This window comes from Rhinopithecus roxellana, chromosome 10, assembly GCF_007565055.1.
Source record: "Rhinopithecus roxellana isolate Shanxi Qingling chromosome 10, ASM756505v1, whole genome shotgun sequence".
Lineage (NCBI taxonomy): Eukaryota > Metazoa > Chordata > Mammalia > Primates > Cercopithecidae > Rhinopithecus > Rhinopithecus roxellana.
This window is the reverse complement of record NC_044558.1, coordinates 138474689-138502571: the sequence shown is the minus strand read 5'-3', so window position 1 is coordinate 138502571 and position 27883 is coordinate 138474689. Positions and strand designations below refer to the sequence as shown.

The following is a 27883-nucleotide window of genomic DNA, read 5'->3' as shown; positions in this document are numbered from 1 at the left end:
GCCAGCCCTTCTGTCGGTATCCACAGGCTAAACAAGAAGGGGCTGGATCATCTGGTCCAAAGCAGACACAGGCCTGGGAGGATCACCCTGCATACCCCTTCTCACTTCTCCCACTTCCAGAATGCAGAGGAGCTTTATTCTCCCTCCTTGCTCTTCATGGCCCCCCTCTGCCTTCTTCCTCCTCTTCCTCTCCTCCCTCCCACCCAAGGACGCATTGAGGGTAATGTGATTATGATCCTGATAATGACGATGGCATGTTGCTGAATCTCGGCTGTCCGCACACAGGAGGGGGCACTGGGCTACAGCAGCCCCATGACTGTCCCATGGTACCTGGGGTGAAGGTGGCTTCCCTAAGTATTGAAACAGTGTCCTGTCTTTGCTAGCAGCTGCTGCTGCCCTGATCTTGCTGGTGCAAACCTGGACTCAGGTGGAGCTCTATCCAGCGGGAGGAGAGCAGGCTGGTGGAGATGTGTGCGTCCCGTACCCAGTCTCTCTGACAGGCTAGCTGGGGGAGGTAGTATGGAAGGGGTCCATCTCCTTCCCCTCCTTCCTCCTCTCCATCCCTCCCAACCTGGAGGACACTGTGGAGCCTGAACACTGCTTTCAGCCTGCAGGCTTGGTGTTAATCCACCTGAGGCCTCAGGCTGAAAGGTGGCTTAGGAGGTTATCTCATCTCCCTCTAGCTTTACGCAGGCAGCTGTCATGCTGTTCCACCCATGCAGGTGTCCCTACCTCATGGTTTGATGATTTTCCTGTGGGGTTTTCTGGATCTTTCTTATTTGTGCTAAGAGGGAGGCCAGAAGGGAGCTGTTTGGCTGGCACGGATTTGTGCTGGAAACCATGTCTGCATTGCCTGCAGTGTACGTCTCCTGCTGGGGGAGGGCTGGAGGGGCCATGCTCCCCGGCAGACAGGGTCCTGCATGAGCTGGGTGTTCCCAGGGAGCCTCCCAGGACAGGCACAGTAAGGGGCAGAGGTGTGTGGGCCAGACTCTCATCACTGCATCCACATGCACACACACACATGTGCACACCACGCTGAAGCATGTGGAGGGGTACAGGATGCCACTCAGTCTGGTTCCTGAATAAGCATTGCCATCTCCCTCCTGACAGAGGACACTGAGAAACCATCATGGATGGCTCCAGCAGCCAGCAGGGGGCACGCAGAGACAACACAAGGCCAGCTAACCGCAGGTGCTGGAGGTGGCAGATGGGGTCGGGCCCAGCTTGGAGGCCCAGCCGCACGGTGCCTGGTGCTGTCTTCTGGCAGCTGCCTGTGTGTGACACTTGACCACACATGGGACATTTTTAACAGGGAGGGCGTCCTGCCTTCAGCTTCCTCTGAGGCTTCTGAGTCAGCACCTGGCTGTCAGCAGAGAGCATGAAGGAAGGGCCAGGGAGCGTCCAGGAAGTCATTCCAAAATGATCGTTCGGTTTCCCTTTTAATGACCTGCAGATCCCAGTCTTGACTGTCTTGTGAGTTTTCTATGCTCTGAGACACATTTCCATTTGCAAGGTGAGCATGTTGGAGGTGGGCTAGGTTCTACTCGAGGCTACACCAGTGGCCTGTGTCATCTTGGGTACAGTTACCTCCCTCTCTGAGCCTCAGATCCCCCTCTGCCAATAGGAAAATATCCAGTCTGTACACTGGTTTAGGGTCTTCCTTGGCGAGATTCTTTAAAAACTAGAATAACAGAAACCAACAGCACAACACCCAGTCCTTCCAACACCCCAATCCTTTGAGAGGCCAGGCAGGGTAAAGACCCCCGCTCCCCACCTGCAAGCCAGGGCTTTGCACATGCTATTCCCTTACCCTGGCTCTTTTCCCTCTATCGGGCTTCTTCAGGACTTAATGAGATATCACTTCCTCCAGGAAGCCTTCCCTGACCTCCCGTGACTGGTTAGGGCCACTGATGTTTGCTTCCTAAACCCCAGGGCTCCTGCTAACACAGCACTTAGCACTGCACTGTGACTGCCACACACTTATCTGTCCCCTTCCTTCAAGTAAAATCTCCCTGGAAGAAGGGACGGTACCCTGCCTGCAGTGGGGCCCGGGCACTGGGCACAGCTCCTGGCACACAGCAGCTCTGTTCCAAAGTAAACACAGCCTCCTCTGCCAGTTGCCTGGGCGGAGGCTCCTAGGACGCTGATGTGAGGAGGGCTCCAGGAAAAGGCCTGGGCTACTCTGACATTTTCAGTGAAATGTTCCCCAGCCAGAATATTCTAGAAATTAGCTTCTAAAATTACCTCAAAGTGGAGTGCCTCCAGAGTCTACCCACAAGAGGGGAAGCTGGTGCAGAGGAAGCAGGCCTGTGAGTTGGAGGCCTGGCCAGCTCTGCCACAGCGGCTGTCACCTTCAGCAGGTGACTTTCTGGTGAGCCTTGATGTCTTCACACGTGCACGAATGAGATGAGCCCAGGGACTCTGAACCCTAAATGCACGTTTGACCCAGCACATTTGGGAGGCCGAGACGGGCGGATGACGAGGTCAGGAGAGGCTTAAAAATACCTGTGCACAGACCCCAGCCCAGACAATCCAAGGCAGTCTGTGGACAGGGGGCCAGAGCAATGTGTTTTGTTTGTTTTGTTTTAGACCGAGTCTTGCTCTGTCACCCAGGCTGGAGTGTAGTGGCACAATCTTGGCCCACTGCAACCTCCGTCTCCCTGGTTCAAGGGATACTCCTGCCTTAGCCTCCCGAGTAGCTGCGATTACAGGCACATACCACCATGCCCAGCTAATTTTTTGTATTTTTAGTAGAGACGGGGTTTCACCGTGTTAGCCAGGATGGTCTCGATCTCCTGACCTCGTGATCCGCCCGTCTCGGCCTCCCAAATGTGCTGGGATTAGAGGCGTGAGCCACTGCGCCCGGCCGCAATGGTATTTAAAAACCCGATTCTAGCGTGCAACCAGGACCGGTGGCACTGGTCCAGGTAGTCTGTAAGGCCTTTCCAGGTGGAAGAGTCTGATCGGGGAGTACCTCAGCGCTGTGATGATCCTGTCCAGGTCTGAAACTGCCTCTGGTGTGCCGCTCCATGACTGATGGGGGTGAGAAGCCTGGGAGGTCCCTGCTGAGGGGATAGGTGCACTCCCAGAATGCAGAACCTCAGCGTGGAGGGGATCCTCCCTTCAGCATCCCTGCCCCCAGCCTCTGCCCCAACCTGCAGCCACAGGGAGTTTAGTACTCTGCAAGGGCCACTGTTTAGCAATTCAAATTGTTAAAAAGTTCTTGAATGTGTCTTCTTGAAACGAATTCCACCTACTGTTCACCTTCTGCCCTCTGGAATCTCCCAGGAACAGTCCCTCCCTTCCCCACATGACTGCCTTGGGCATTTCAAGACCACGAGGGTACTGCGTCTGCTCCCCATCTCCTGACCTTCCACACACCTGACTTCCAGGCCCCACACACCCCTTGCCACTCCCTCTGCATCTGGCCACACAGTGGCATCACTGGAGAGCTTCACGAGTACACTGGTGCCCAGGTGCCAGCCCTAGACCATTTTGTTTCATTTTGCTGCGGGTAGCCCAGGCCTGGGGTAGTTTTGTTTTGTTTTTGTTTTGTTTTGTTTGAGACGGAGTCTGTCACCCTAGAGTGCAGTGGCGCGATCTTGGCTCACCGCAACCTCCGCCTCCTGGGTTCAAGCATTTCTCCTGCCTCAGTCTCCCAATAAGCTGGCATTACAGGTGCATGCCTCCACACCCGGCTAATTTTTGCATTTTTCCTAGAGATGGGGTTTCACCATGTTGGCCAGGATGGTCTTGATCTCTTGACTTTGTGATCCGCCCGCCTTGGCCCCCAAAGTGCTGGGATGACAGGCCTGGCATAGTTTTAAAAGCTTGTCAGGTGATCCCAATGTGTAGCCGAGGTTGAGGTCCCTGCTTTGGGGGCTCTGTGGAGGTCTGCTCCTACCTGGAGGGTGGCCTGACCTGGCACTGCCCACACCCTGGCTCTCTCCACGATTTCTACCAGTGCCGTTCCAGGCCACATCTTTGGGGGCAGCACCCTATCATGTAACTCAGGCAGATGCCCTCTCTCTGTTACAGGCTTAAATGCAAAACAAAACAAAGCTCAAGTGCAAGGACTTTAACTCTGTTAAGTGTTTCAGCCTTCATTTCAGCACATCTTCACACCCAGCATGCTCTTTTTTCAATACTAGCTTTATCATACAACAGACCAGAAACGCTAGGTAAATAGTTTAGCATGCTTCCTGGGTCTTTGTTGAGGTCACCAAGAAAAATGAAGAGACAAGTCTGAGGCTGAAGGGCCACAGCCCACTCCTGGAGACTTTTTGCCAAGCTGACGTGAACTCTCTCATCTCCCTCTCACAGCGTGGTCAGTCAGCCTGCCCTGCTTTCTCCTGAGCAGACAAGTGCCTGGTCCACATGTCCACAAGGCAACAAGTGATGCACTGCCAAACACCTGGCTGAAATCAAGGTGTGCTCCCTGCGTTCAATATTCTGTTTAGTTTTCAGTGTTCACAAACCATCTGCTTTAACACTCCAGGTATCGCAGGACATCAGTCTCAAGGTCACTGGTTCCTAAGATGAGAACCTCACTGAAAAATCATAGAACGCTAGATCCAGAAGGTCCCACAAAATAGGCTAGACCCCCAGCTTGCAAGCTGTATTGGAAACCCTTGCGTAGCTCAGGGCCACCAAGGGCTGTGAGGGGAGGTCATGATGCTAGGCTTGTGTCTGCCTGGAACAGCTCCACCTCCTATGGTTTATGTACTGGGCTCCTATGTGAGATTTCCATTGAAAAGAGGATGCTGCTGCTTTAAAAAGGCTCACAAATATCCAATCTGTCCATTTTACAGGTAAGGACACTAAGGGTTCAGAGAGGGAATGAGATTTCCCTGAGGTCACACAGCAAGAGGTGGGGCTATGTTTAGAAGTCAGGCCTTGTAACTCCCAAACAAGATTTCTTGCAGTAGCTGGGGGCTGGGGAACATTATGACACCATGTTGGGCTGGTATTTCCTGAGCCTTGGGGGTCTTGGAAGTGCCAGGCTGGGCATGTAGGGGAGATAAATGCCTGGTGTCTGCTCACTGGGAGGGAAACTGACCCTGGGGAAGAGACTGGTATGAGCCCTTTCTCAAGGCTTATGACCCACCTGGGACTTGAGCAGTGTAGTGCCCAGCGTCGGCTGGCAGAGGGAGCTCTAACCCGAGGCTTGGCTGCTGCAGGGCTGGCTCAGTGGGCCACAGTGGAGAAAACTGGGCAAGAGGTTGAGAGCCACCAAAAGCCATTCCACAGCAACGGCGAAGGAACACGGGCTGCGTAGTGGGGGTTGTGAGTGGGCAGGAGGCGTGGCAGGCCTGCAGGTCCACTGCTCAACAACCTGACCTCTTCAACATCAGACTTACACCAGTATGGTCTACCTTGACCGCCGGCTCTGGGCATCTGCAGCCCCACTCCCTGCCCTCGGCCTCACTGACCTCGTCTGCAGCTTCTACAGGTTCTTGAGGCCAGAGAGGTGAGGAAGAAATAGACAGTGTGGCCCAGGCCTGGTCAGTGTCCATACAGCGCAGGACCCCTCAACACCTGGAGTTAAGAGGTTTCTGGAAAGTTCAGCTGCTCTGTGCTGCTGAGCATCCCTTCCCCTGTTCCCACTGATGACTTCCCTGGGGTTCAGCACAGGGGACAGAAGGCCTGCCCTGGGGAAGTGCAATAGAGGGGCAATGCTCACGCTACCTGGGCTCCCTGGCCCTGCAGCTGAGTGAGGATGACGAGAAGCAGGCTGGTCTGGCCAAGGAACAACAAGAGCCTTTTTTTGAGAGATGATGTGCTTATGCAGAAATCACAGAAATGATGGGTATCATTTATTGAACATCTGCTATCTGCTCAGCCACGAGCTGAGTGACTTACATGGATATTGCTAATTCCCACCACCAGGCAGCAGATAAGGTATTAACTAGCCCCATTTTACAAATGAGTAACTGAGGCTCAGAGATGAAAGAACTGGCCCTAGGTCACACAGCTGTAGGTGGCAGAACCAAGATGGGTGTCCCTCTAGAGGCGACGGACCCTCCTCCCAGTGTGTTAGGCTGCAGCTAGGCCCTCCAGGCCCACAGATGATGTGGGTAGGTGGCGCCATGGTCTCCAAGGACCCTGCACTGGAAGTCTCTCCAAGCCAGTCAAGGCCACTGTCCCCTGCTCTCTTTCCCACAGATCTCTGTCATAGTAGGGAGTTCGGGAAAGCAAAGAACCAAAGCCAGGAGACCTGGGTGCTGGTTCAGGGTGTGAGGCCCTGGGAAACTCACCTCTCTGGGTCTCAACTTTCTGATCTGTAAAATGTGGAGAACAGCTGGGTGCCATGGCTCATGCCTGTAATCCCAGCACTTTGGGAGACCGAGGCGGGCAGATCACCTGAGGTCAAGAGCTGGAGACCAGCCTGGCCAACATGATGAAACCTCAGCCTCTACTGAAAATACAAAACTAGCCGGCATGGTGGCATGCGACTGTAATCCCAGCTACTTGGGAGGCTGAGGCAGGAGAATCGCTTGAACCTGGGAGGTGGAGGTTGCAATGAGCTGAGATTGCACCACTGCACTCTAGCCTGGGTGACAGAGTGAGACTATGTCGCAAAAAAAAAAAAAAAAAAAAAAAAAAAAAGCGAAGAACACTACTCCTTTTCTGGCCTGAGTCTCAGGCTGTTGTGTGGGCCCAATGAGAGGAAGTATCAGAAATCCTCTGAAGTCTACAGAAAACTGGAGAAAGACAGTTTCCACTTCTGGAGGCCTTCCTATGTGCCAGGTACTTCGTAAGTGGGTCACAGGCATCGCCTCATTCAAGAGCTGGGGAAATGGTCCACATTTTGCAGATGAAGAAGTCAATGGACAAGGAAGTTAAATAACTCAAGGTTATCTAGGAGCAAAGCCAGGACTGGACCCAGGCCTTCTGAGACCAAAGCCTCTGCTCCTCCCCTTCTCTAGACGGTGCTTAACCCTGGAGTGGGAAGGGCTGCGCAGGACAGCAGGACTCCTAGAAGGACAGCCCCCACTCAGCTCCTGCTGAGCTGAAGCAGCCATGTACATGAGGTGGGGACTGCAGGGGCCCTTGCTGCTGAGGAGGCCTTCCTGGCTCCCCTCCTTCAGACCCTTGACTAGAGCAACCTGAGAGAGTCACCCTGACTTCCTGGGTAGCAGCTAGGGGAGAGGGTATAGGGAGAAATGGGAGCCAAGAACATTGCTCATCCTAAGAGAGACAGCTGGATGAGGGCGCGCGCACACACACACACACAGTCACCACCCCGGACACCAAAATCCATGGATGCTCAATTCCTGATATAAAATGGTGCAATATTTGCATATAACCTATGCACATTCTCCCCTATATAATACCTGAACCTCATCTCTAGACTACTTATACTACCTTATACAGTGTAAATGCTATGTAAATAGTCGGTATATTGCATTATTCAGGGAGTGGTGCCAAGGTTTGTTCAGTACAGACGCAATCATCCATTTTTTGGAATATTTTTGATCTACAGTTGGTTGAATTCATGGATGCAGAACCCGTGGACATGGAGGACTGACAATACACACACAAACACACATGCACACACAAAGGAATGAATGCAGATACATGCACACTCACACACACATGCACAAGCACCCCTAAACACATATACGTGCATACAACCCCAACCACATGGACCCAGAAGCATGCAGACACACGTACCACAGATGGCTTGCACACTCGCCCCTCCGTGCACACACATGGGGTGCATGCACATACCTGAGCCCACACTCACACTCCTCCCAGGTCCCTGTTCCCGACAAGTTCATGTTGTCCCCCAGCTATTTTCCTTCATGTTCTCTGGGGGAGATACTGACCGTGGGATTCAGCCTTGGTTGCAGAGGGAAGGGAGAGAAGAAGAGAGCAGGGTAGGGTGCGGGTGTGCAAAGGGTCAGTTATTTCAGCCCAGGTGGTTACTGAAGACCTGTGTCAATGCGAGAGGGGTTCAGAGCCCTTCCACCCCTGCCCATCCCTATACTGCAACTCACCTGCAGGCAGGCCACCCCGATGCCCACAGCCCCCATGAGCAGCAGGTGGTCGGCCAGGAACTGCTCCAGCTTGGTGAGGCAGCCTCCCTGTAAGAGAAGGGCAGGTGACGCGGCCATGGCCCAGGAGCAGGCGCAGGTAGGGAGGGAGGGCGGGCTGTCACTGCCACAGAGGCTGAGGACAGGCCAGAGGACTCACAGGCTGGACCCAGCCTTGAACTGCTCACAGGCTACTTGAGTGGACCCAGGGGCATGCCATGGTGCCCTAGACTCTCTGGTATGAGCTGCTTGTCCCAGGGCTTTGTAGAGACTCTGGAAAGCCCCAGGCACTGTGGGCTCGTGGCCAAGGAGCACATGTGTCCTGCTTTCCCACACCCACTTGCCTGATCCAGCCTTTCTGGGGCTCCTGAACGGCCAGGCCGGGGCCCTCTCCTCACCCCCAGCTTGAGCTTGGGTGCTCACCTCCACCTTATAGATGTTGGAGGGGTGGGCCCGCTGGCCGCAGTGCGTCACCACTGTCTTGCAGCAGCTGTCGGGCACCCGGCGGCCCTCGGCCTCCCGCGACAGGATGTACGTGCTGTGCTGCCAGTCGGCTGAGCTGTTGCTTCCACAGCACTTGAACTGGAGGCAGAGGCAGAGGCTGGAGGTGAGAGGCCTGCGTAGGGTTCCAGGCTGCAGGACACATTATTCAAATACTAACCCAACCCCTATTTGTCTATCTGAACCATGGTTAGTTAGTATGTGTATAACGTGTTTTCCCTTTCCATGCTTTGAGAAGAGAGCTGGTCGCTCCAGGGCCCTTCTCAGACTCAGTGCTGAACTGCCTGCAGGACACCTGCTTCCCAGCTTTTTAGCCACCCAAGTCCTTGAAGGAGACTATGCTAGGTGTCTTGGGGGCAGGCCGGGTCTGCGAGGTGGGTCCCCAGAGAGTGAGGCTGTGGACCACTGGGTGGCAGAGCCCAGAGTGGGGACAAAACCACGAGGCAGGGGAGTTTCCTGGTCATCCAGGGGTCAGGATGTGGGGACAGGGATCTAGCCTGGCCAGAGGCTCCGAGGCCCCCATTCAGGCTTTGAAGTCTCAGAGCCCCAGATCTGCCCATGGCACTGGGAGACCAGTGTCAACCAGAGGGGCTGTCATGAGTGCTAAGACCTGGGGTCATCTGCACCACCCCAGGGCAGGAAAGCGCCCACCCAGATATAAAATGATTCCAAGACAGCGGACATTGGTAGCTTCTCGCCTTTCCCAGTTACGGCACTGAGATTCAAAGTTCCTACCCGGGACAGAGAACAAGGCTGCTGTGAGGCTGTTGCTGGTGTGTGTCTGGAGTTCAGGGGGAGGTACGTTTAGTTCAGCTAACAAGAGTTTGCTAGGCAGCTACTATGTGCCTGGAGTGAAGCAACCTGGGTAAGGCATGGGGCCTACCCTTGGGTAGCTTAGCATCCACTGTTGCGTAGTAGGAGATGATAGAAGCTTGTGTGAGGCACAGAGGCTCTGTCCAGGGCCAGGGACAATCCACAGGGATGAACAGGGGCCCCAGGAGTTGAGGAGAGCATGACAGCACACAGACAGAGCAGGGACTGGCACAGCGTGCAGGAGTCACGTGGGAACTGCACATTCCGCGTGACTCTGCCTGTCTGTGCTGGTGCCGCCTGATGGCTGTCATTTGTAAAATGCGGACAACGAAAGTACCTCCATGCCATGCTGTTGTGAGGACTGAAAGAGGTGATTCACATAAAGCACCTAGAAGAGAGCCCGGCGCTGAGTCAGTGGTGAAGGAGAGACACCTGCTTCCACCATCACGCTTATGTGAATAAAGCTTCGTGTGTGTCTGTCATTTATATCCACGTGGTGGTGGATGCTGGCCTGGGTGCTGGCCCTGGCTCTGCAGCCACTGCTTTCTTGGGCTCAGTCTCCTGCCTGAGACGTGGCCTGGGGTTCTAAGTGTTCCTGGCTTGTGTGAGGGCTGTGTCCGCACGCACAGACACCCTGCAAGTCTTTGTCAGCGACACAGCCTTCGCTCTCAGCTGTGCCTTTCCCTATCTGCCCCTGGCCCTGACCTGCCGCTTCCACCCTCTTCACTTAAGCAAACTCTGCCTCTGCCCCATGAAGCCCTCCCTACCTCGGCTGCTCTCTCTTCTGAGGCTCCTGCCTCTTCTGAAGGTGGCCCAGCCTTGCACTGCCTGCACATTGCCTGCTGTGTGTCCAGCTTCCCTGAGGGCAGGGATCCTGTCCTATTCCTCTTGGTCTAGCACAGTTCCTCACAGGTGAGGCCCAGTGAGTGGAGTGCACACTTAGTTTTGCACAGGCTGGCCAGCAGTGTGTGCTGCCTCCTCCTGGTCCTGAGCTAAGCCCATGGGGTGCGAGTGTGCCTGTGGGTGTGTACTTGTGTGTACATGCATGTCCCAGGCCACTATTTCAGAGAAGAGACTCCTCTCTGCAGCACCCAGTAGGAGCTGGTCCTGAGTCTTGGAGAGATGGGGAGGGGCCTTCCAGTTGATCCATGACACCCTTGGGGCTCAGAGCTCCCCACATCTACTTCCTCTACTTGCCTGATGTTCCCCAGGGCCAAGACCAAGGCCTCAGGTCCAGGGGGTGGGGGTGGGGAGTGGGGTGGCAGAGAGAAAGGGGACCAGAGTGGGCAGGTGGGACTGCTTTGAATTTTCTGACATGGACACATTCGGATCCTAGAGCAGTGTTGTCCAGGAGAACTTTCTGCAATGAAGGCAGCGTCCTACATCTGTGCTGTCTGATCGGAGCTCACTAGACACATGGGCTAATGAGCACTAGAAATGCAGTTGGTGTGACTAAGGAATTGAATGTTGTATTTAATTGAGCTGGAAATAGCCACATGTGGGTGGTGGCTGCCATATTGGACAGGACAGCGCTGAGGTCCATTTGCCCATCCTTTATGTCTGGTCAGGCCAGTGGGTGTCCCTGGAGGGATTTGCTGCGTCTCCTCTTGGAAAGGAGAAAACCTTTCTGTCCCCCAGCATTCTGTCTGATGGCTCACACTGGAGGGTTCTTGTGGCAGCTTAACTGAAATATCTCTGCTCGTTACAGCTCACTCTTACGGAGCCGCAGTAGCCAGCTCCCTGGGGAAGGAGGAAGGCAGCCCCGTGGATAGAAGCAGCCTGGAGAGGAGCTTCCTGGGCTGGATCCTGGCAGAAGATGGAGTTCTCCTGGCACAGCCGGCTTCCTGGCCACAGAGGCCCCAGAATGGGAAGGCAGCAGGGGTGGGGCCTGGAGGAGGTGGTCGGAATAGGAGAGGAACCAGGCTTCAGCAGGTACTTTTCATGGCAGTGGGGACATCTACAGATGTGACCATGTTTAATGCTCATATGCCCTAAAGAGGCTTCATTTTAAGGATGTGACATCTGAAGCTCAGAGAGGGTAAGTAACTTGCCTAGGTTCACCCAGACAGGAAAGAACAGTTAGGGTTTGAACCCATGTGGGCTCGGCCTTCAAGGCCCTATGGGGCATGGCTTACATCCTGCTGGAGCCGGTCTACTGAGGCGGTGATCTGCGTGGCTCCAGGCTGCCCGTAGTTCTCAGCCAGAGTCTGGTTCAAGTGCTGCTTCAGTTCATCACTCAGCTGAGGAGGGTAAGAGGGAAGGTGCCATCAGCAGGACCAGCCTCATCCCCGCCCTGGCACCAGGCCTAGTCACACCCCCCACCCCCCAGCTAATTCTAGAACACTGTGGACTATGGACAGTGTGATGCAGAGGTTTCTCAGCAGCATAAGGGACCATCAGCCAGAGAGGTGCAGAAGACAGCTATGGAGAGGAAGATACAAAAACTGGGCCCCCACTTAGGGCAGAGGTGTGATGGGCAGAGCTGAGAGAGGCTGGGGAGACAGCTCAGGTAAAGGGTCACATCCAGAAGCTAGTGGGAGGCGGTGGTGAGGCCAGACACAGGGTGCTTTGAAATGTCTGTTGATCTTAACTGTGATCATGAGGTGATATTGAAAGTATTTATAATTGTTACCCTCTGGGCATCATATCAGCACTGGCTTGAAACAACCAGCAGGGTCATACTGCCTCTACCAACCAAACATTACCTTGGTCATGACCTCAAATTCCCGATTCAGCGGGCTCAAGGGTGGGAGTGGATAGGACTGACTCTGGGACTCACTCCATCGTTTTTCAATCCAGGCAGGCAAGGCCTGATTCTGTTTCAGGGTCTGGCATGTGACCCTGGCCCAGGCCTTTTTTCTTGGATGTCTCTGACAGATGGATTCATCCTCTAGACCATCCTTGGAGGGGGAGAGGGATGACCCAATGTCCCACGGGAAACCCCCGTCCCCAGCTCCCACATGGAAGACATCAGCATCCACACATGCAGCACAGAATTGCTGGAGCCAGGACCAGCAGCTGGGATGCAGATGTGTAGGGGGATTGCCAGGGCCTGGGAAATAGGACCACCCCTGCACCCGCCTCAGCTTCCCTCATCACAATGCAAACCTCCCTACCCACATTGCTTCTTCAGGGCACTGACAGAGGATGCAGGAGGAGGAAACGTCACTCACCCTCTGGTAGTACACATGGGCCAGGACTCCCGCCACCAGCTCAACCAGGAAGATGACGAGCAACAGGCAGAAATACTAGGAGCAAGGAGAGAGGACGGTCACCACTGGGATCAGGATGCTGGTATGACAAACATTTCCCCACAGTGGTGGGGGTGGTAGAGATACCTGCTGGGACCCCTATCATCCAGACTATCTTCCTCCTGGATATACCAGTCTCACTGGCTGCCAGTACCAAGTTCCCCACTTACTCCTTCCCTCCTTGGTCTGCTGACAATTCAGTAATGCATCTACCCATCCAATATGTATTAAATACCTGCTATATGCCAGATGCCAGGTAGCGTAAGACAACTATTGCTCTCAAAGTTACTGATGGTGGGAAGACAGATGAGTGACTGCAATGCTGTGTTATAAATGTAACTATGGGGTAAGCTCTAGAAATGGTGGGAGGCTCCTGGTAGGGTGGGCAGTCAGAGAAGGCTTCCTGGAGGTGGTGACACCTAAGTAACATCTTTAAGGACTGAATAGGCATTTGCTAAGTGAAGGAGGGAAGCACATTCCAGAAAGAGGGGAGAACAAGTGAAAAGCCATGGGGCATTTGTGTTCAGGGAGTGGACAGTACCCTTGTAGCTGGAGTGCAGGGACCAGGGTGGACTGCGACAACCAAGGCTCAGGAAAAACCAAATCAGAGATCCAGGGGAAGGCGATTCCTGCGCTTTCAGCCCTGATGCCCATTTCCTGTTCTTCATGGCCCTGCAGGGGTTCTCATTCCCCTCACCACTGCTCTTCCCACCTCACAGGCCTGCTGCTGCTGCTGGCGTCCCGGCCCTGCACTCAGTGTGACCTGTAGAAGGACATGGGTGCTGCTTCCTTCTCACTCCCACCTGGCTTGCACAGTCAGGGGGAGCTCCTGAGACCCTGCTCGACCAATTCTGCTTGCAGGAGCCAACAGGCCTAGAAGGCATGTTGGGCCTCCCTCTCTCCCAACCCTGGAGAAGCAGGGAGAGGGGGATGAAGCTGGCTACAGGCAGCCATGGAGCTCCCAGGCAGGGACAAGGGAAGAGAAGAGAGGAGAAGAGAGAGGGAGAGAGAGGGAGAGAGAGGGAGAGAGGGGGAGAGAGGGGGAGAGAGGGGGAGAGAGGGGGAGAGAGGGGGAAGGGGGTAGGGGGGGAGGGGGAGAGAGGGGGAGAGAGGGGGAGAGAGAGGGGGAGAGAGGGGGAGAGAGAGGGAGAGAGAGGGGGAGAGAGGGGGAGGGGGAGAGAGGGGCAGAGAGGGGGAACACTATTGCTCAAAACCGGCCCCACTGTGGGGAAGCTCAGCCTGACTCAAGAGCACCTCCCACCCAGGCTGCCCCCAGGCACTCCCCACCCACCTGGCCACAGCAGGGCAGCTGCCCATGGTCACTGGGATGGCTGGATTCTAGGGAAGGCCCAGCCTGTGGGTGAGACTGAGACTCTAGGCTTCACCCAGCAGGGAAAGGAGTGTGAGCAGGAGGTATATGGTGGTGGGTGGTGGTGGGGGATGCCCAGGACAGACAGGGCATTTCAGAGGCAATACTAATCCATGGGCCCATGGGACTCGCCCAACCATCTCCTATACCACTCAGCAGGGAGCCTGGCATGGGCAGGGATTAAGGAATATAGCAGAGGGGCCATTTCTTTTCACAGGGAAAGAACTGTGGTCCAAGAGCAGGGCTTCCTTTCAAATGAAGTGTGTTACCCACCTCCTCATTGCAATTTTACTGTGTCCTATAGTCTCCCAGTATCAGGGACACAGGGAGACTTTCCAGTTTCAGAATAACAGTGTCAGGCCTAGTCCCGTCATTTGTGGGGCCTGAGGCCAAGAGCACAAATGCAAGGTCCCTGCCCCTTCCTTTCCTACCCCAGGCTCTTCGCTGCACCAGGAACAACCTCCAGCTCTGTCTGCCCCTCCCCCAGGGTCAGTTGCCCCTTGGCAGGGGGTGTTGAGAGGGCTGGGTGTGGTGCAGGCTAGAGGCACACATGCCAGGGGTCTAGTCAGCCTCAGGACATGCTTGCAGATGCTGCGTGCAGGTTGTCTGGACAGAGGATTCACACTCCTGGGTCCCTAGGAGGAGGTCAGAAAGTGGTGGGAGGGAGTTGCAGATTCCACAAGGACACATTCCCTCCACCCTATGGACTTTCCACTCCCTGGGGAGGAGTGTGGATGAAGAGGGCCTCAGGCCCAGGCCTGGGTCTACATGTCGTACTGAGTGGGATACAGGGTAAGCTGCGGCAGGAGGCTGAAGAGAGGGTCTGTGGATGGTCCTCCTGCTTGAGGAGCCTCTGAGAAGTAGGGCCCAAACACTGAGGAAGGCTGGGGGAAAGTCAGTGAACTTGGGTTGGGTTCAGGCTCCACCACATGCTGGCTCTAGCTGGATGGCTGCTAGTACTTTGGTGCAAATTAGAAAAACGTGGCTCAGGAAGAGTTGCATGGGCCGGATTTCAGCCTTCTTTGGTCCCCTCGTGTAGGACGCAAACTTTAGGGCTAACAAGGACCCAATGAGAGGGGAAATGTACTTTCCAGTGATCTGACCTCCCTCCTGCCCTCCCAGAGCTCCAGGTCCCACAGCATGAGGGGTGCGGTCCTTGTCAGCCAGTGGCAGGTGTAGCCAGCCCATGCCAGAGTGTGGTCCCCCAGGGAGCCGCCCAGTCCATCAGACAGAGCATGGCTACACATGCACCTTCACCCTACCCAGGGTGAGGCATTCTTGTTTCTGAGCCTCCTTGACTCAGGGGCTCTCCCCTGCCATACGCTGCAGGGTCCTGCGGCTCCCCTCTGACATGCGTGCCCTTCCTGCCTGCTCCAAACTTCCCTCCACCATCTCCAGCTATGGTGCTGAGGCCGGCTCCCTCCCGCTGCACAGGACCTGAAGGCACTGATGCCAGTCGCTCCCAGAGACCTCTGGGACATGGGAGGAAGAGGTGATGGAGGGTCCCTAACTGACAGGAGCACCCAGGCTGCTGGCAGCTAGGAGAGCCACATGCTGGCATCTTTCCACCTTCCTTCTGCCCATCGCCACTGTGGGCTGTGAGTCACACCCACAGGATACTCCTGGATAGCTGGCAGTGTCATGCCGCTTCTCAGAAGCCACTGCCCCAGTTCCTATTGAAGACAAGGTGGCGAACAGGGAGGATGGGGAGGTAGAGATACCAAACCTCACCCCTTGGTTTAGTGGCTGGCTAAATTAGTACATCCTACCCCTGCACAGGCTGGTTCAGAGGCATCAAACAGGCTATCTGACCTGCCGGAGTGACCTCCTCCAGGAGGAGGGGAGAGCGCTTGGCAGGGGCAGTGGTGTGTGGGGATAGCCTTCTCAAGCTCCAGTGTGTAAAGATGCCTGGGAGGGGAGTGAAGGCCTGGCCTGGGGTTTCAAGGGGACTGAGGCCAGGTGCTGGTGGGCACAGGCACTGGCTCCAGGCAGCAGCTTCCATAGCAAAGAGGCTGCAGGTGTGACCCACCAGGTGTGTGGTCCACCAGGCCCAGGAGCAGGCAAAGGGTCCCTCATCAGCTAGGGCTTCAGCCGGGTGAGGTCATGGGCTCTGACAGACCCGTCACCTCTGCCCCTCCACCCTGCACCTTACCCAGCCTTTCCTAACTCCCTGGGTCCGGCGGGATCATCTCAGGGCCCCTGTGGCACACACTGGCTCTGTGTGCAAAGCTGAAAAGTGTTCCTGGTGTTGCTGCACATAGGCCAAGTGTCCAGCCTTCGGGCCTTTGCCCTGCCTGTCCCCCTGCCGAATGCTGGCGCCTACCTCTCCTTCCACACCTGGCTCGGCTCAGTCATGGCTCCACCAGGCCATCCTTGGGCGGGAGCAACTGCCACTCCCCGCCCTCTGAATGCCTGCAGCGCGTCATCTGCTGTCTCCTGACACCTGCACTCTCTGCTTTGCCTGTCTCTCCTCAGCTGGACTGGGCTTCACCTCTGTGTCCCTCCCCTGCCTGCCATGTGGTTCCTCAGTGTAGGTCATCACTGGATGAGTGACACAGCTTTACCCATTGCTCTGTAGCACTGCTTTTGCTTCAGGTGTTACCACTCTGTCCCCTAGAATGACTGTGAGCTTCGAAGAAACAGGGACCACATCTGAGGTTGCTTCTGGCTCCTCCACAGTGCCTGGTATGGTGCTAGGTCTAGACACACACTTAGCAGACATCCCCTGATTAAGATGCAGGAGTGCACCTTCTAATAAAGTATACCTCTGAGACAGCAGAAACTGGCTGGAGCATACCAGCCCCATGCTGGGGGCAGTAGCTTAATCTTTTTCTGATCTGAGAGTAGCATAGCACAGTTACCTTAGTTAAATTTACACCAGTGGTTCTCAACCTGGCACAATTTTGCACCCAGTGGGTATTTGGCAAAAGGAGTATCTAGAGGATCGAGGCCCAGACGCTAAGCATCCCACTGGGTGCAGGGCAGTCCCCCGCAGTGAAAAATTATCTGGCCCAAAATGCCAGCAGTGCTGAGGTGGCAAAACCCTGGGTCACATATTTACCTTCAGGTTCTCAGGCTGATGCTGGGACTTGATTCGCTTATGTGTCCCTATGCACTGTGGGAGCCAGAAAAATAAGATCCAAGGAATGCTACCTAGCTCCCAAGGAGCTGAAAACGGAACATGGACAGAAGCATGTGCAGCACTGTACCCGCCTGGGAGGGCGCCTCTGCGGTAGGAGGCTGCTCGTCCTTGACAAAAGGATCAGGGAAGCCCATATTGCTTCAGCTCACATCCCCATGGGACCCCGGGGGATGGAATTCCACGAGGGAATTCCATGAGGCCAGGTACAACCCAAGCGCTCTCAATGTTTCCTTGGGGATCATCTGTTTTCTGAAGCAGCCATGGATTCCTCCATTTGCCTCAGTGAGCTGGGGAGGGGTGTGACGCCATAAGGTTTGTTAGGGGTTGACTCTAGGAAGCATCAAGAAGGTTCTGGAAACACCTTTAGCCTTCTTTAAGTAGGGTTTGGTATTGCTTTTTGAATTATTATACAAAAGTCAGTAATAAGAAATTCTCAGCCCATATTTCCATGTAGTTAGAATTCACTGGACCTCATGGTGTCCTGCTTTTCCTAGCTCACTGGGCCAGGGAGGGCCCCCGCTCCACCAACAAAGCCCAGAATTCTCTGCAGGGAGCCCCCAGAAGCACTGGCCCATGGCTTAGGAGGCAATACCCCAACTCAGGGTAGGCTGGCCTTGCTTCTCAAAACTTAGTAGAGGAGCAGAGGGCAGGCAGGTTTTCTGTAGTGGGAGCAATAGACAGGCATCCCTTCCAGCAAAAGAAAAAAAATAACCCTTCCTTGGCAGAGGCAGTGCCTTACTCATCTGCACAGCCCTGGAGCACCAAGCCTAGCCTGGCACATGGTTACCACATGTAACAGTAACAGCCCACATGTACAAGCTCTCCCAGGTGCCAGGCCCCCCTTATATGCACATTGCGTGGCATCTCCTGTCCACCCTTGGAGATGAGTACTAAGCATTGCTCATCACATTGCCACGTGGGCACGAGCATCAGCCTCACTTTACAGATGAGGACAGGAGCTTGGAGACGCTAAGTAGCTTGCTGGAGGTCACTTAGCAAGTACATGGTGAGTGAGGAACGGAACCCAGGAGTTCCAGCTGCAGAACCTGTGCTCTGACCTGCTGCATGGTACTGTCCCCACTAAATGGGGGAGCGATGGACGGATGAGCTCCCTGGGCTCACTTAGGGTGGATTCAGCACTTTAGGGCAGGTATGGTTCAGGTGAACACAGGGGTGTCAGTGCTCCACAAGGGACAGAGTGTCAGGAGAGGTGAGGAATGAGTAGGTGAAGATGGATAGAATAGAGGGAAGCCCAGGGAAGCCCTCCCTGCACCAGTGGGGCAGGCAAGAGATAATCCAGGTCCCCTGCCCTGCCCCGGGCAGCTGGCCTTCCCTTTTGCCAAGAATGGCACAAGAGCAGCTTTCACCTGCTCCTCAACCCCTTGGCTCATCCTGGGTTCATGGCCATGGATTCTAATGCCTGTCTCTGCCCCCTCCACCCTTCACTTTATTCAACCCAGCCCGCTTTCACCTCAGAAGCTAGTCACTGTTGTACAAACCTGAGAAACACTCCTGTGCGTGCACACAGAGCCGTACACAGTGAAGCCTCCAGCCTCTGCGCCTTTTGCTCTCGCTGTACCTCCTGCCCAGAATTCCCTGCCCCGACCCCATCTGTGTTCTATTTATTGGCTGCTCAGCCACCAACACTCTCAGCTCAGGCACAGCCTCCACGAAGCCCTCCCTGAGCCAGAGGTTTCTGAGCCATGGGCTCACTGTTAGCATCCTTGTTTCTGAGCCTCCTTGACTCTGGGGCCTCCCTGCTTGTCTCGCTCCCTGGGACTGTGTACACGCTGATCCCTGCTTGCCCTCCTGGCTCTGATCTTTACCTGGTTCTGCCTTCGTGGTCCCTGTGCCCTTGGTATGACCTGAACCTACCCCACTGACCTCCAGCTCCACTCTAGTTTCTGTGACTGGTCTGCCCCTGCAGATCCAGGGCTGCCGGTCCTTCCAAAAGTGACCACCTATGGTCTAATGGAAACAGGTAACGAGAATTCCAAAGAAAGTCCCTGTAGCATCTGCCCCAGAGCCCTCAATAAGAACGATCCCATTTCAAAATATGCCAAACGAGAGCAGTGTGTTCAGCATAGAACGGGATCCAAACATTCATCTTTCCCCATATAGCAAAGTGATTTTATTTCCAATTAATTCTTCAATGTAACAGTTTAAACTAGAAGCAAAACTGGATATTTTCTAAAACTATAGATCCAAAGTGAAGCATAGCACTCTCTGAACCAAACCAATGTTTTCTTTTTGTTTGTTTGTTTTGTTTTTTTAATACAAGGCCTTGCAGGAAATATGCAGAAATATTTCACTGTGACATTAAGGTGAGTAATTAGAAATTGAGTCCTTTTTATTTTATTTTTTTGAGATAGGGTCTTGCTTTGCCACCCTGGCTGGAGTACAGTAGTACAATCATGGCTCACTGCAGCCTCGAACTCATGGGTTCAAGTGATCCTCCCACCTCAGCCTCCTAAGTAGTTGGGACTACAGGTGCATACCACCATGCCTGGCTAATTAAATTTATGTATTTATTTATTTGTAGAGATGGTGTCTCACCATATTTCCCAGGCTGGTCACAAACTCCTGGCCTCAAGCAATCCTCCCAGCTTGGCCTCCCAGAGTGCTGGGATTACAGGCATGAGCCACCATGCCCTGCCAGAAATTGAGGGCTGGACTTATATTGCCTGGGGCAAGCTGAGCCCCAGATAGAGATTTTGGGGCAGATTCACTGGTGCATAAGAGACAGGGCAGCTCAGCATCAGCTGGTGCCATCTTTGAGGTAAGTTTGAAGAACTTTATAAAACTGGAATTTCAAAATTTCTCCATTGGATTGATTCTACCACAAAGAAGGGAGCTTCACTGAAGCATTCCTCATCTGTGTCTCCAGCCATTCTGCGTAATTAGAGATAGTTGGGGTTTGTGAAGCTTCCTGCCACGCCACATCCAGTCAAGGCAGTCCAGGCAGGTTGGGATGAGAGGGAGGTACTAGCCTATTCTCAGAACAGTGCAGCAACAGCCAAAGAAAACCCAAGACGCTGCCAAGGTTAAGCTGCAGGGAGGAGAGCCCAGCCCGAGGCTCCCAGCTGCTGTGTGTGTGAGAGGATTACAGAGGAAGCCGGAAGGAGGGTCAGGGAGCTCAGAACCACCTGCCAAACAAGAAAAGTGAAGCCAGCTTTTTCAGTGGCAACGGCCTCAGGGTGAATTATTTTCTGGCAATTAACCATTAACTGCAGTCGGCTCAGAGGTGCAGCTGCCAGGCCCATTTGTGCAGAAAAGAGAGGATGTAGATTTGGGAGCCTTCAGCCATTCCTATAACCAAGGGTCACTGTTAGAAAGATGGAGATAACCTCTACCCCTCCTGGCCCCAGCCCAGGGCTCAACGCCTGGGTCGTCCAGCTGCAATCACACCAAAGGCTGGGATTCAGCCATTCCACCTGGAAGCGGCTCTACAGTGAGGGCTCAAGAATGTGCTCTGGCCAATGTGTGATACTGACATGTGGTTCTGGGAGCAGAAAAGGGGGCCAGAGTTAGGGTGCAGAAAACCGGTGGACAGAGTAAGGGCATGCTGGAAGAGGCAGGGAGGGACAAAACTGGGTCTCGGGGAGGCAGCAAGTCTTCCAGAGGCACATCAAGAAAATGTGGCTGAGGCCCTTCAATGTTCCAGCCCAAATGTTGGGGGTCTAAGGAGATCACACTGTGTGTGTTCCAGGGGGTGGTGAGGGTCATAGAAGGAGAACACAGTTTCAGAACTCCAGGCCAAAGACAGGCGTTTACTAGGATTCAAGCTGGGATGACTGAGAGCCCAGTCTGAACAGGCTGAGTGACAGTGGTCCCCCAGATTGGGCATTAGGGCCTGGCCAGCTGGCTGGGGCGATGAGGGCCAGTCCCCCTATAGGCAGACACGGCGAAGGGAACTCAGAGGATGCTGGTGTTCAGCGGATTCAGGCATGAGGAAAGTGACCAATTGCTACTTCTTCCCAGTCCCCTGGAAGGACCCAGACTTTCCCATTGGCTGTCTTCTTGCAGGCTGTGGGAGAGATAGTACAGCCTGAAGGCACCTGTGCAAGGAAGGAGCAAGGGTAGGACAAAGAGCAGTGGCAGGGACCCCAGGACAGGGCTGGTGATGGGTCCCTAGCAGTAGTAATTAATTCTAGGACAGGACTGGCTATGGGTGGAAAGGGAAGGCTCCCAAGAACGAGGAGACACCAGGCTCCATGGAACAGGGCAGCCTGGAAGTTAGGGAAAGCCCAGAGGTCAGAGCCTCTGACCAAATCCAATACAAATTTAAACTGCCTGCATGGTCCTTTGCCTTTTAATACAGGCGCCTCGTGCTCCTCACTAGACTCTAAGCCTAGAACTAAGTCAGGGTCCCTTTTTCCTTCCTCCCCTTCTCACCCTGCCTTGGGCCCAGCAGAGCAGGACTTGCCAGGAATGTGCTGGAAATGCTTGTTGCTATTGATGAATTAGGCAGTCCCATCCATGCAATATGGAGCATCCATTGCAAAAAACTGGAGGGAGGTGGTGGTGGAAGTTAATTGGTCGTAGAACCACCCCTTCGAGACAATGCTCCTGGACTGTGGTGATCAGATACACCTGCTGTACCCCGAGAAGGGTGGATGTCAACATAGATCCTATGGGTCTCTTGAGCGGCCAGCTCTTGGGGATGTTTGCATCCTGCTTCTCAAGGATCCTTCAGGGTTCTGAGGCCACCTGATCCATTCCCCTGCCTGCATTGCATAAGCTACGCTGGATGAGGAAAGGCTCATGCTGGAGAGGGGTCGGGGTTCCCAAGCCCTGGCTATAGAATGGTCCCTTTGGAGCATGGTGGGGTCAGCTGACGCACAGGTTAAAGAGCCACCAAACAGATGAGGCAAGGCCCACCCTGGAGCTGGGTGGTTGGTGGAGCAACATAACAGCACATGTAGGTAAGAAACGAGCCAGGGAGGACACAGTCCAGTTCCCAGGCATGGGGACCCAGGCTCTCCTCACCCTGAACTTCCCATCAGCACCAGCTACTTCAGAGGATGTGGCCCAGCTCAGGCTGCAGGGCCCTGGGAGCCATGGCCCTCAGAATAAGTCTTATTTATTTAGGTTCCTTTTTAAGGGAGCTTGGTCATGGTGATGGCAATAGTGATGCGGATGTTCATTAGAGCCACATTTTTACTGTCTTTTTATAATGTGGTGATTCACTTCCTAAGACCTGAAAACACTTCTTCATTAACCTCACACATCATCCTGTATAAAATGGCAACACAAGGAGGCAGGCAGAAGCTGAGTGACTTACCCGAGGTCCCAGAGCAAGCTGGGCAAGGTACACGGAAACCAGCTTTTGAACCTGAGCCCATTTATTTTCAGCTTTGATTGCGGACTGTAGTGCCCTGGTTGATCAAGTCTTGGCCTATTTGATGGAGGTGTGGCAATTCTGGATCCCCTTGTTTACAGAAATTGGTTTTTAGAACTTCTTACTTTTTAATCCATCCCCCAAACAGAAAAGAACGCCCAATAAAGACCCAGTCTAATTTGAATCATCCACCATGATCTTCATTTGGCTTAAAATATGGAAGTTTTCAGAGCCTCCATTCAAAACTCTAAAAATATCCCTCTCTTTTGATCTAGGTGGCCTCTGTCCTGGTCTTTGGCCCTAGGCTCAGACGGCCTGAATGATCTCTCTCATGCAGTCTTTGCTAAAAAAGATCTGGGGTGAATAATTTAAGCCCCACTCCTGTTTCTGCTCGGCAGATTTCCGGTGCCAAGCTGATCATTTCAGCACCAGCAGAGATGTGCTATTTCTGTCCCCGACAGTCACTTCCTTCTTGGGAAAGTGACCTTGAGGGGCTGCAGGTGAGCGAGGAGAAAGGGCTGTGCCAGGACAGACTTCATGCCCATGTGGAAGCTGGATGGTCTCCCTCTGGGTCATTCCTTGGGAACTTCCCCCACACTCCTCCCAATCCAAGGTAGATGCACGTCATTCAGATGCCTGGTCTTTCATCTTTCCCTCTCCTCCTCAGGGACCACTTTGTCTAGTGATAGACTCACTGCCCTTCTCCTTTGGAGCTTCCTTCACCTGTCAGCTGATTCAAGATTTCAAATGGAAGTTAGACATGGAGGGGACAAAATGAAATGAAACCAGAAAGGAATTGCTGAGAGCCATGGAGCACTTTTATACTGCCTTAACCACACCACTTGACTCTAAACAGGAGCCTGGGTTTTAAAATTCCTACTTGTGTTAGCCCAAGAAAGGTTGTACAGCCAGCTTCTTGGTTTAAACAATCAAGTGCTCGATGTTTCAGGGGCTGTTGGGCCAGGACGTGAATTACTCAGGATCCCCAGCTTTACCTCTTGCTCTGTCCTTGGGCCAGTTCTGTCACTGGTTCTTTCAGAGGAGTAGACAAAGCAAAGAAAGCTTTCTAGGCCATGGAGTTTGCTGTTTGCTAGTGCCCTGGCAGAGATGCCTGTCTCCACAGTCCTGCATTGGTGGCTGAGTGCATGTGTGTGTGCATATGCATGTGTGTGTGTGCATGCACACTTTTTTCTGACCTCAGTTTCAAGCTGTTGCCTCCCTGATGTGTCTGTTTAGTGACTTGGACCAGAGAGATCGCCAGTACTGTGTGGGATGGGAGTGAATGCAGACAAGTCTCTACAGAAGAGGGTAAAGTGGAGCTGAGAAGAAGCAGGGAATCTTGCACCAGCCTGTCCAACAGCTGCTGTGCCCCTCCCTGCCTCAAGCCCCAGAGGGATAAGGCTCACTTTGTTGACTCCCTGAAGTGCAGAAGGGTAGGGCAAGAGGTGCCCAGCAAGCCTTTAGGCAAGCACAAGGCCCTGACCTTCACTGACTCTCCACATCTCTCCTGCATGGCCCAGGCACAGGGCTTGGTTCCCTCTGGGCAGGCCGTCTAGACTAAGTGACAGCCAGGTTGAGATGCAGAGGCTGAAGACATTCATTTTTCATGGATCAGCCTGGATGTCTGGACAGATCTCATGAATGGATGGTGTGAGAGGAAGTGTGGAATGGGAGGCTGTGATCAGTGGCTTGGAGAGCACAGCGTGGTCAGGTGCTAAAGCTTAGGCTTCCCTTCTGGCCTTTGAGATGGCCAAGGAGAAGAGCTCCTATGATTACACTATTCTCCAAAAACTCCAATAATTCTGAGTGTCTCCCACTAATGCCTGCGTGACCCACATACTCACCCAGACACTGTCTTTCAGCCTGTAACCTTTGGATGGAGCACTGGACTCTGACCTTCAAGGTCCCTTCTAAACTGAATATGCTCTGACCCAGGTGTGCTGTTCTTTCCTGACTATAATGGGAGCAAGGAGGCACTGAGATGCCTGAGGCTTCTAGGGTCCCCCCACCATGCCCCCGTATCTTGCCCTAGGGTTCTGGGCTAGGTGCTGCAAGGAGCCCTCCTTTGTTACCAACCAGATCTCTGAAAGCCACTGCTCCATGAAGACCTCTCCAGAGATAGAGGGCAGGGTGTGCCCTGCACACATCCTCCCCCTTGGCCTCTGGTCCCTCTGCCTCCCATCAGGCTTGTCCTCCCCAGGGAAGCAGACTCTTAGAGGTGGTTCCAAGAGATTGTAATGCACAGTCCAGCTCCAGGCATTACTTGCTCCACATCTCAGCCCAGTTTCATCATCTGGAAAATGGGAGTGAATATGACTTCTTTGGATGCAGAAGAGTGAGGTGGGTGACAGCGTGGGCTTGGAGGCAGACCACATGCCGCTCACCAGCAGTGTGTATCATGCATTTTAAAACTTTGCATTTCTTCTGCCTCCACATCCCTACATGCGGGCTGTGCGCACCTGCTGGGGTGAGCAGGTACACCAGTGTGATACGGCTGGCCCTGCTACAAGTTCCCCTTGCTACCCTCCCCTGACTGTGATCTAGTGATATTCAAATGCACCAATGGAATCCCCTCCTGCCTTTTCTGATGGTGCCATCCTGACCCCCAGTGAAAGGGTCTCACTCACTCTCTGTTCCCTGCCTGCTTGGGGAGCCCTAGTTCTCCACCCATGTGACCCCCCATCCCACTCCTGGTGGAGTGTGCAGTGAATCTGTCTAGGACAGGGTGTCTGATCTTTTGGCTTCCCTGGTCCACACATAAAACACACTAATGATAGCTGATGAGCTAAGAAAAATAAAATCACAAAAAAGTCTCACGTTTTGGTAAAGTTTACGGATTTGTATTGGGCCTCATTCAAAGCTGTCCTGGGCTGCGGGCGGCCCGTGGGCTACGGGTTGGACAGGCTTGGTCTAGGATCTATGAATCTGGTAAACTCTGTTGTCCTGTGCCTCTCCTGTGCCCCCTCTTGTGGCCACACCTGACTGACCATCACCTAAAAGAACACAACTGCCAGGTGACTCTGGCAAACCGCTTCACCTGCCTCTGCTCTCAGTTTCTTCCCTGTCCATACACAGAGTAAGAGTTGCTGCTCTTCGGGGCAGGGCGAGGACTGAGTGAGTTGATGCGCATGAGTGTTGAGCACAGCACTTGCTCGGCACAGAGTTCAGATTACCGGGACTTTGTAGGTTGCTGTAGTGAGGATACAGGGAGGTGGCTCTAGTGAATAGTGGCCATTTCTGTTCTAATTGGGCTCAGGGAGGAATGCAGGGCCTGTTTCCCAGTGCTGCAGAGGAGCACTGGCCTTTAGTGGCTCTACAGAACCAGGAGAGATGGCTCTGGGTCAGAAGGAAGGCGCTCGGTGGGGGCTTCTGCATTCCTTCTTGAGCTGTCCAGAGGTGAGTCCTGTCCTCTCTAAACTAGATGACCTAACAGAAGGAAGGAGGCAGGTGAGAGCACGTGGCTCAGCAGCCTGCTCATGGGCAGACCTCCAGGCCTGAGGTCCAGAGGCCCAGCCTGAAGCCTGAGGCCAGGCTGAAGGCCTTGCTTGCTAAGGGGTGCAGAGCCAGACAGGATATAAACAGGATTGCTGACACTGCAGAGGAGAGGGGTTCTCTCTCTGGGCCCAACTGCACTGATCCCCGTAAACCTCATGGCTGGTCAGTGCCACCCAGAGGGAATATCCCTAGACACCCTACATGCCTGGTTTTAGTCAGTCATGTCACGTGCCTTCATCCAGCTACGTTGGTCAGATCTGGGATGGGCTACGTGGCTCTCAGGGACCTCAGCTGACCGACCTGCATCGCCCTGCTGGAAATCCTCATGGTAGGCCCCATGTGGGGGTGGGTGGTGGCGTGACTGGCTCTCAGCACACATGTCCCACCTGCTGGAAAATAGCTCAAAACCCAAACTCTGGGGGCCTTCACTTTAGGAGACTTAGGAGATAAGCAACCAGTTTTAACACATGAGCCTAATTTAGATTCTAACTCAAATGTAAACACAACAGCTTATGGTTCAATTGGGAAGATGTGAAGCTGCCTGGTTATTTCATGATATTAAGGAATGACTGTTAATTGTTTTAAAGTGTGATAATGGTAATGTTATCACGTTTTCTAGAAGAGGGTCCTTAAGTTTTAGAGGTACACACTGAAACACTAACAGATGACATGCTGTCTGGGACTGTTTCAGAACCACCCTGGGGTTAGGAAGTGGGCAGGATGCAGGTAAGAGAGTGGATGGAACCAAGATCAGCTACGAGATGGTAATTGTTGAATTTTGGGTGAAGGGAAGACAGAGCTTCATGAAAAACACTCTATTTCTGTATATCTTTGAAAACTGCCATAATAAAACCTAGAAGGAGGAAGGCGAAGAGGAGGAGGAAGAGGAGGGAGGAGGGAGAAGAAGGGGAGAAGGGGAAGTAGGAGGAGAAAGAGAATGAGAAGGAAAAGGGATAAGGATGGGGGAAGGGTAGAGAGTAGGGGAAGAAGGAGAGGAGCAGGAAGAAGAGAAGAAGAAATGGAGGAGGAGGCAGATGGGAAGTGGGAGAAGGAGACAGAGATGGAGATGTGGAGAAGGAGCTGCCACTGCAGCTACTAGGACGGCCCTGCTTGCTTGGGTCCTAAGAACCTGGAGACCGTGGCAAACACCAGACCCAGGAGCAGCCACTACCTCTCTGGCTCTCCCACAGCCTCAGCCTCTCCCACTCCAGGGCTGGGGCCCCTCTCGCTTGCTGGAAACCTGACTGGGTGGTGCAGGGCTCCCCCTCCCTGCCAAGCACTGGGGTGGGCACTGACCGTGGAGAGGCAGCCCTTCTGCTCCCGGAGGATGGCACCGAAGCCCAGGAAGCCGGTCACCATGACAAGTGCGCCTGCAAAGATGAGGATGTAGGCGGAGGTGGCAAAGGTGCTGGAGGCCAGGACGCTGAGGTAGCCACTCTTCTCCACCAGGGTCCAGATGCCCACAGCCAGGACGGCTGCTCCCCCGACCTGCAGGAGACCACTGGGTTAGAGCAGGGGGTGGTGGGGGCCTCAGCAGCTGCCATTTATTCAATGCCCACAGGGCGCCAGGCACTTCTTTTGCACTGGCTCATTCATTCCTCCAAAGGAGGCGAGAATGGTATGGTTACTCAATTTTATAGATGAGGAAATCAAGGCTGAGAGAGGTTAGGAGACTTGTTCAAGATAAGCAACCTGCAGAGCCAAGTTCTGAATCCAGGTCCGACTGTGAATTTGGTGCTTTTTACCGTGGTGGCCTATTGCATATGAGGCCGGGGGAGAGGACTGCAGTTTCAGGGATGACCAATGTATCTGAGTCCCTCTGCCTCCCCAACTTTTCACCTCCCCAACTCCTGCCACCCTTGGTTCCTCTCCCCTCAAAGCACTCCTTCCCTCTGTCCACACTTGCCTGGTGGGGCTTGTTCAAGCACCGCC

At 53.9% G+C, this 27883-nt stretch overlaps 1 protein-coding gene across 1 annotated transcript in view; it reads right to left on the bottom strand.

Moving 5' to 3' along the window:
• The window catches only part of TSPAN11 (tetraspanin 11), a 70963-nt gene that overhangs the window by 6353 nt on the left and 36727 nt on the right, over window positions 1–27883 (bottom strand). Inside the window, exons 3-7 of the mRNA XM_010386219.2 lie at window positions 27248–27439; window positions 12527–12601; window positions 11489–11593; window positions 8463–8621; window positions 8004–8090 (exon numbers count right to left, since the gene is read on the bottom strand). Of these exons, the coding sequence (XP_010384521.1) occupies window positions 8004–8090; window positions 8463–8621; window positions 11489–11593; window positions 12527–12601; window positions 27248–27439 (618 nt within the window). The remainder of the gene's footprint in view (window positions 1–8003; window positions 8091–8462; window positions 8622–11488; window positions 11594–12526; window positions 12602–27247; window positions 27440–27883) is intronic.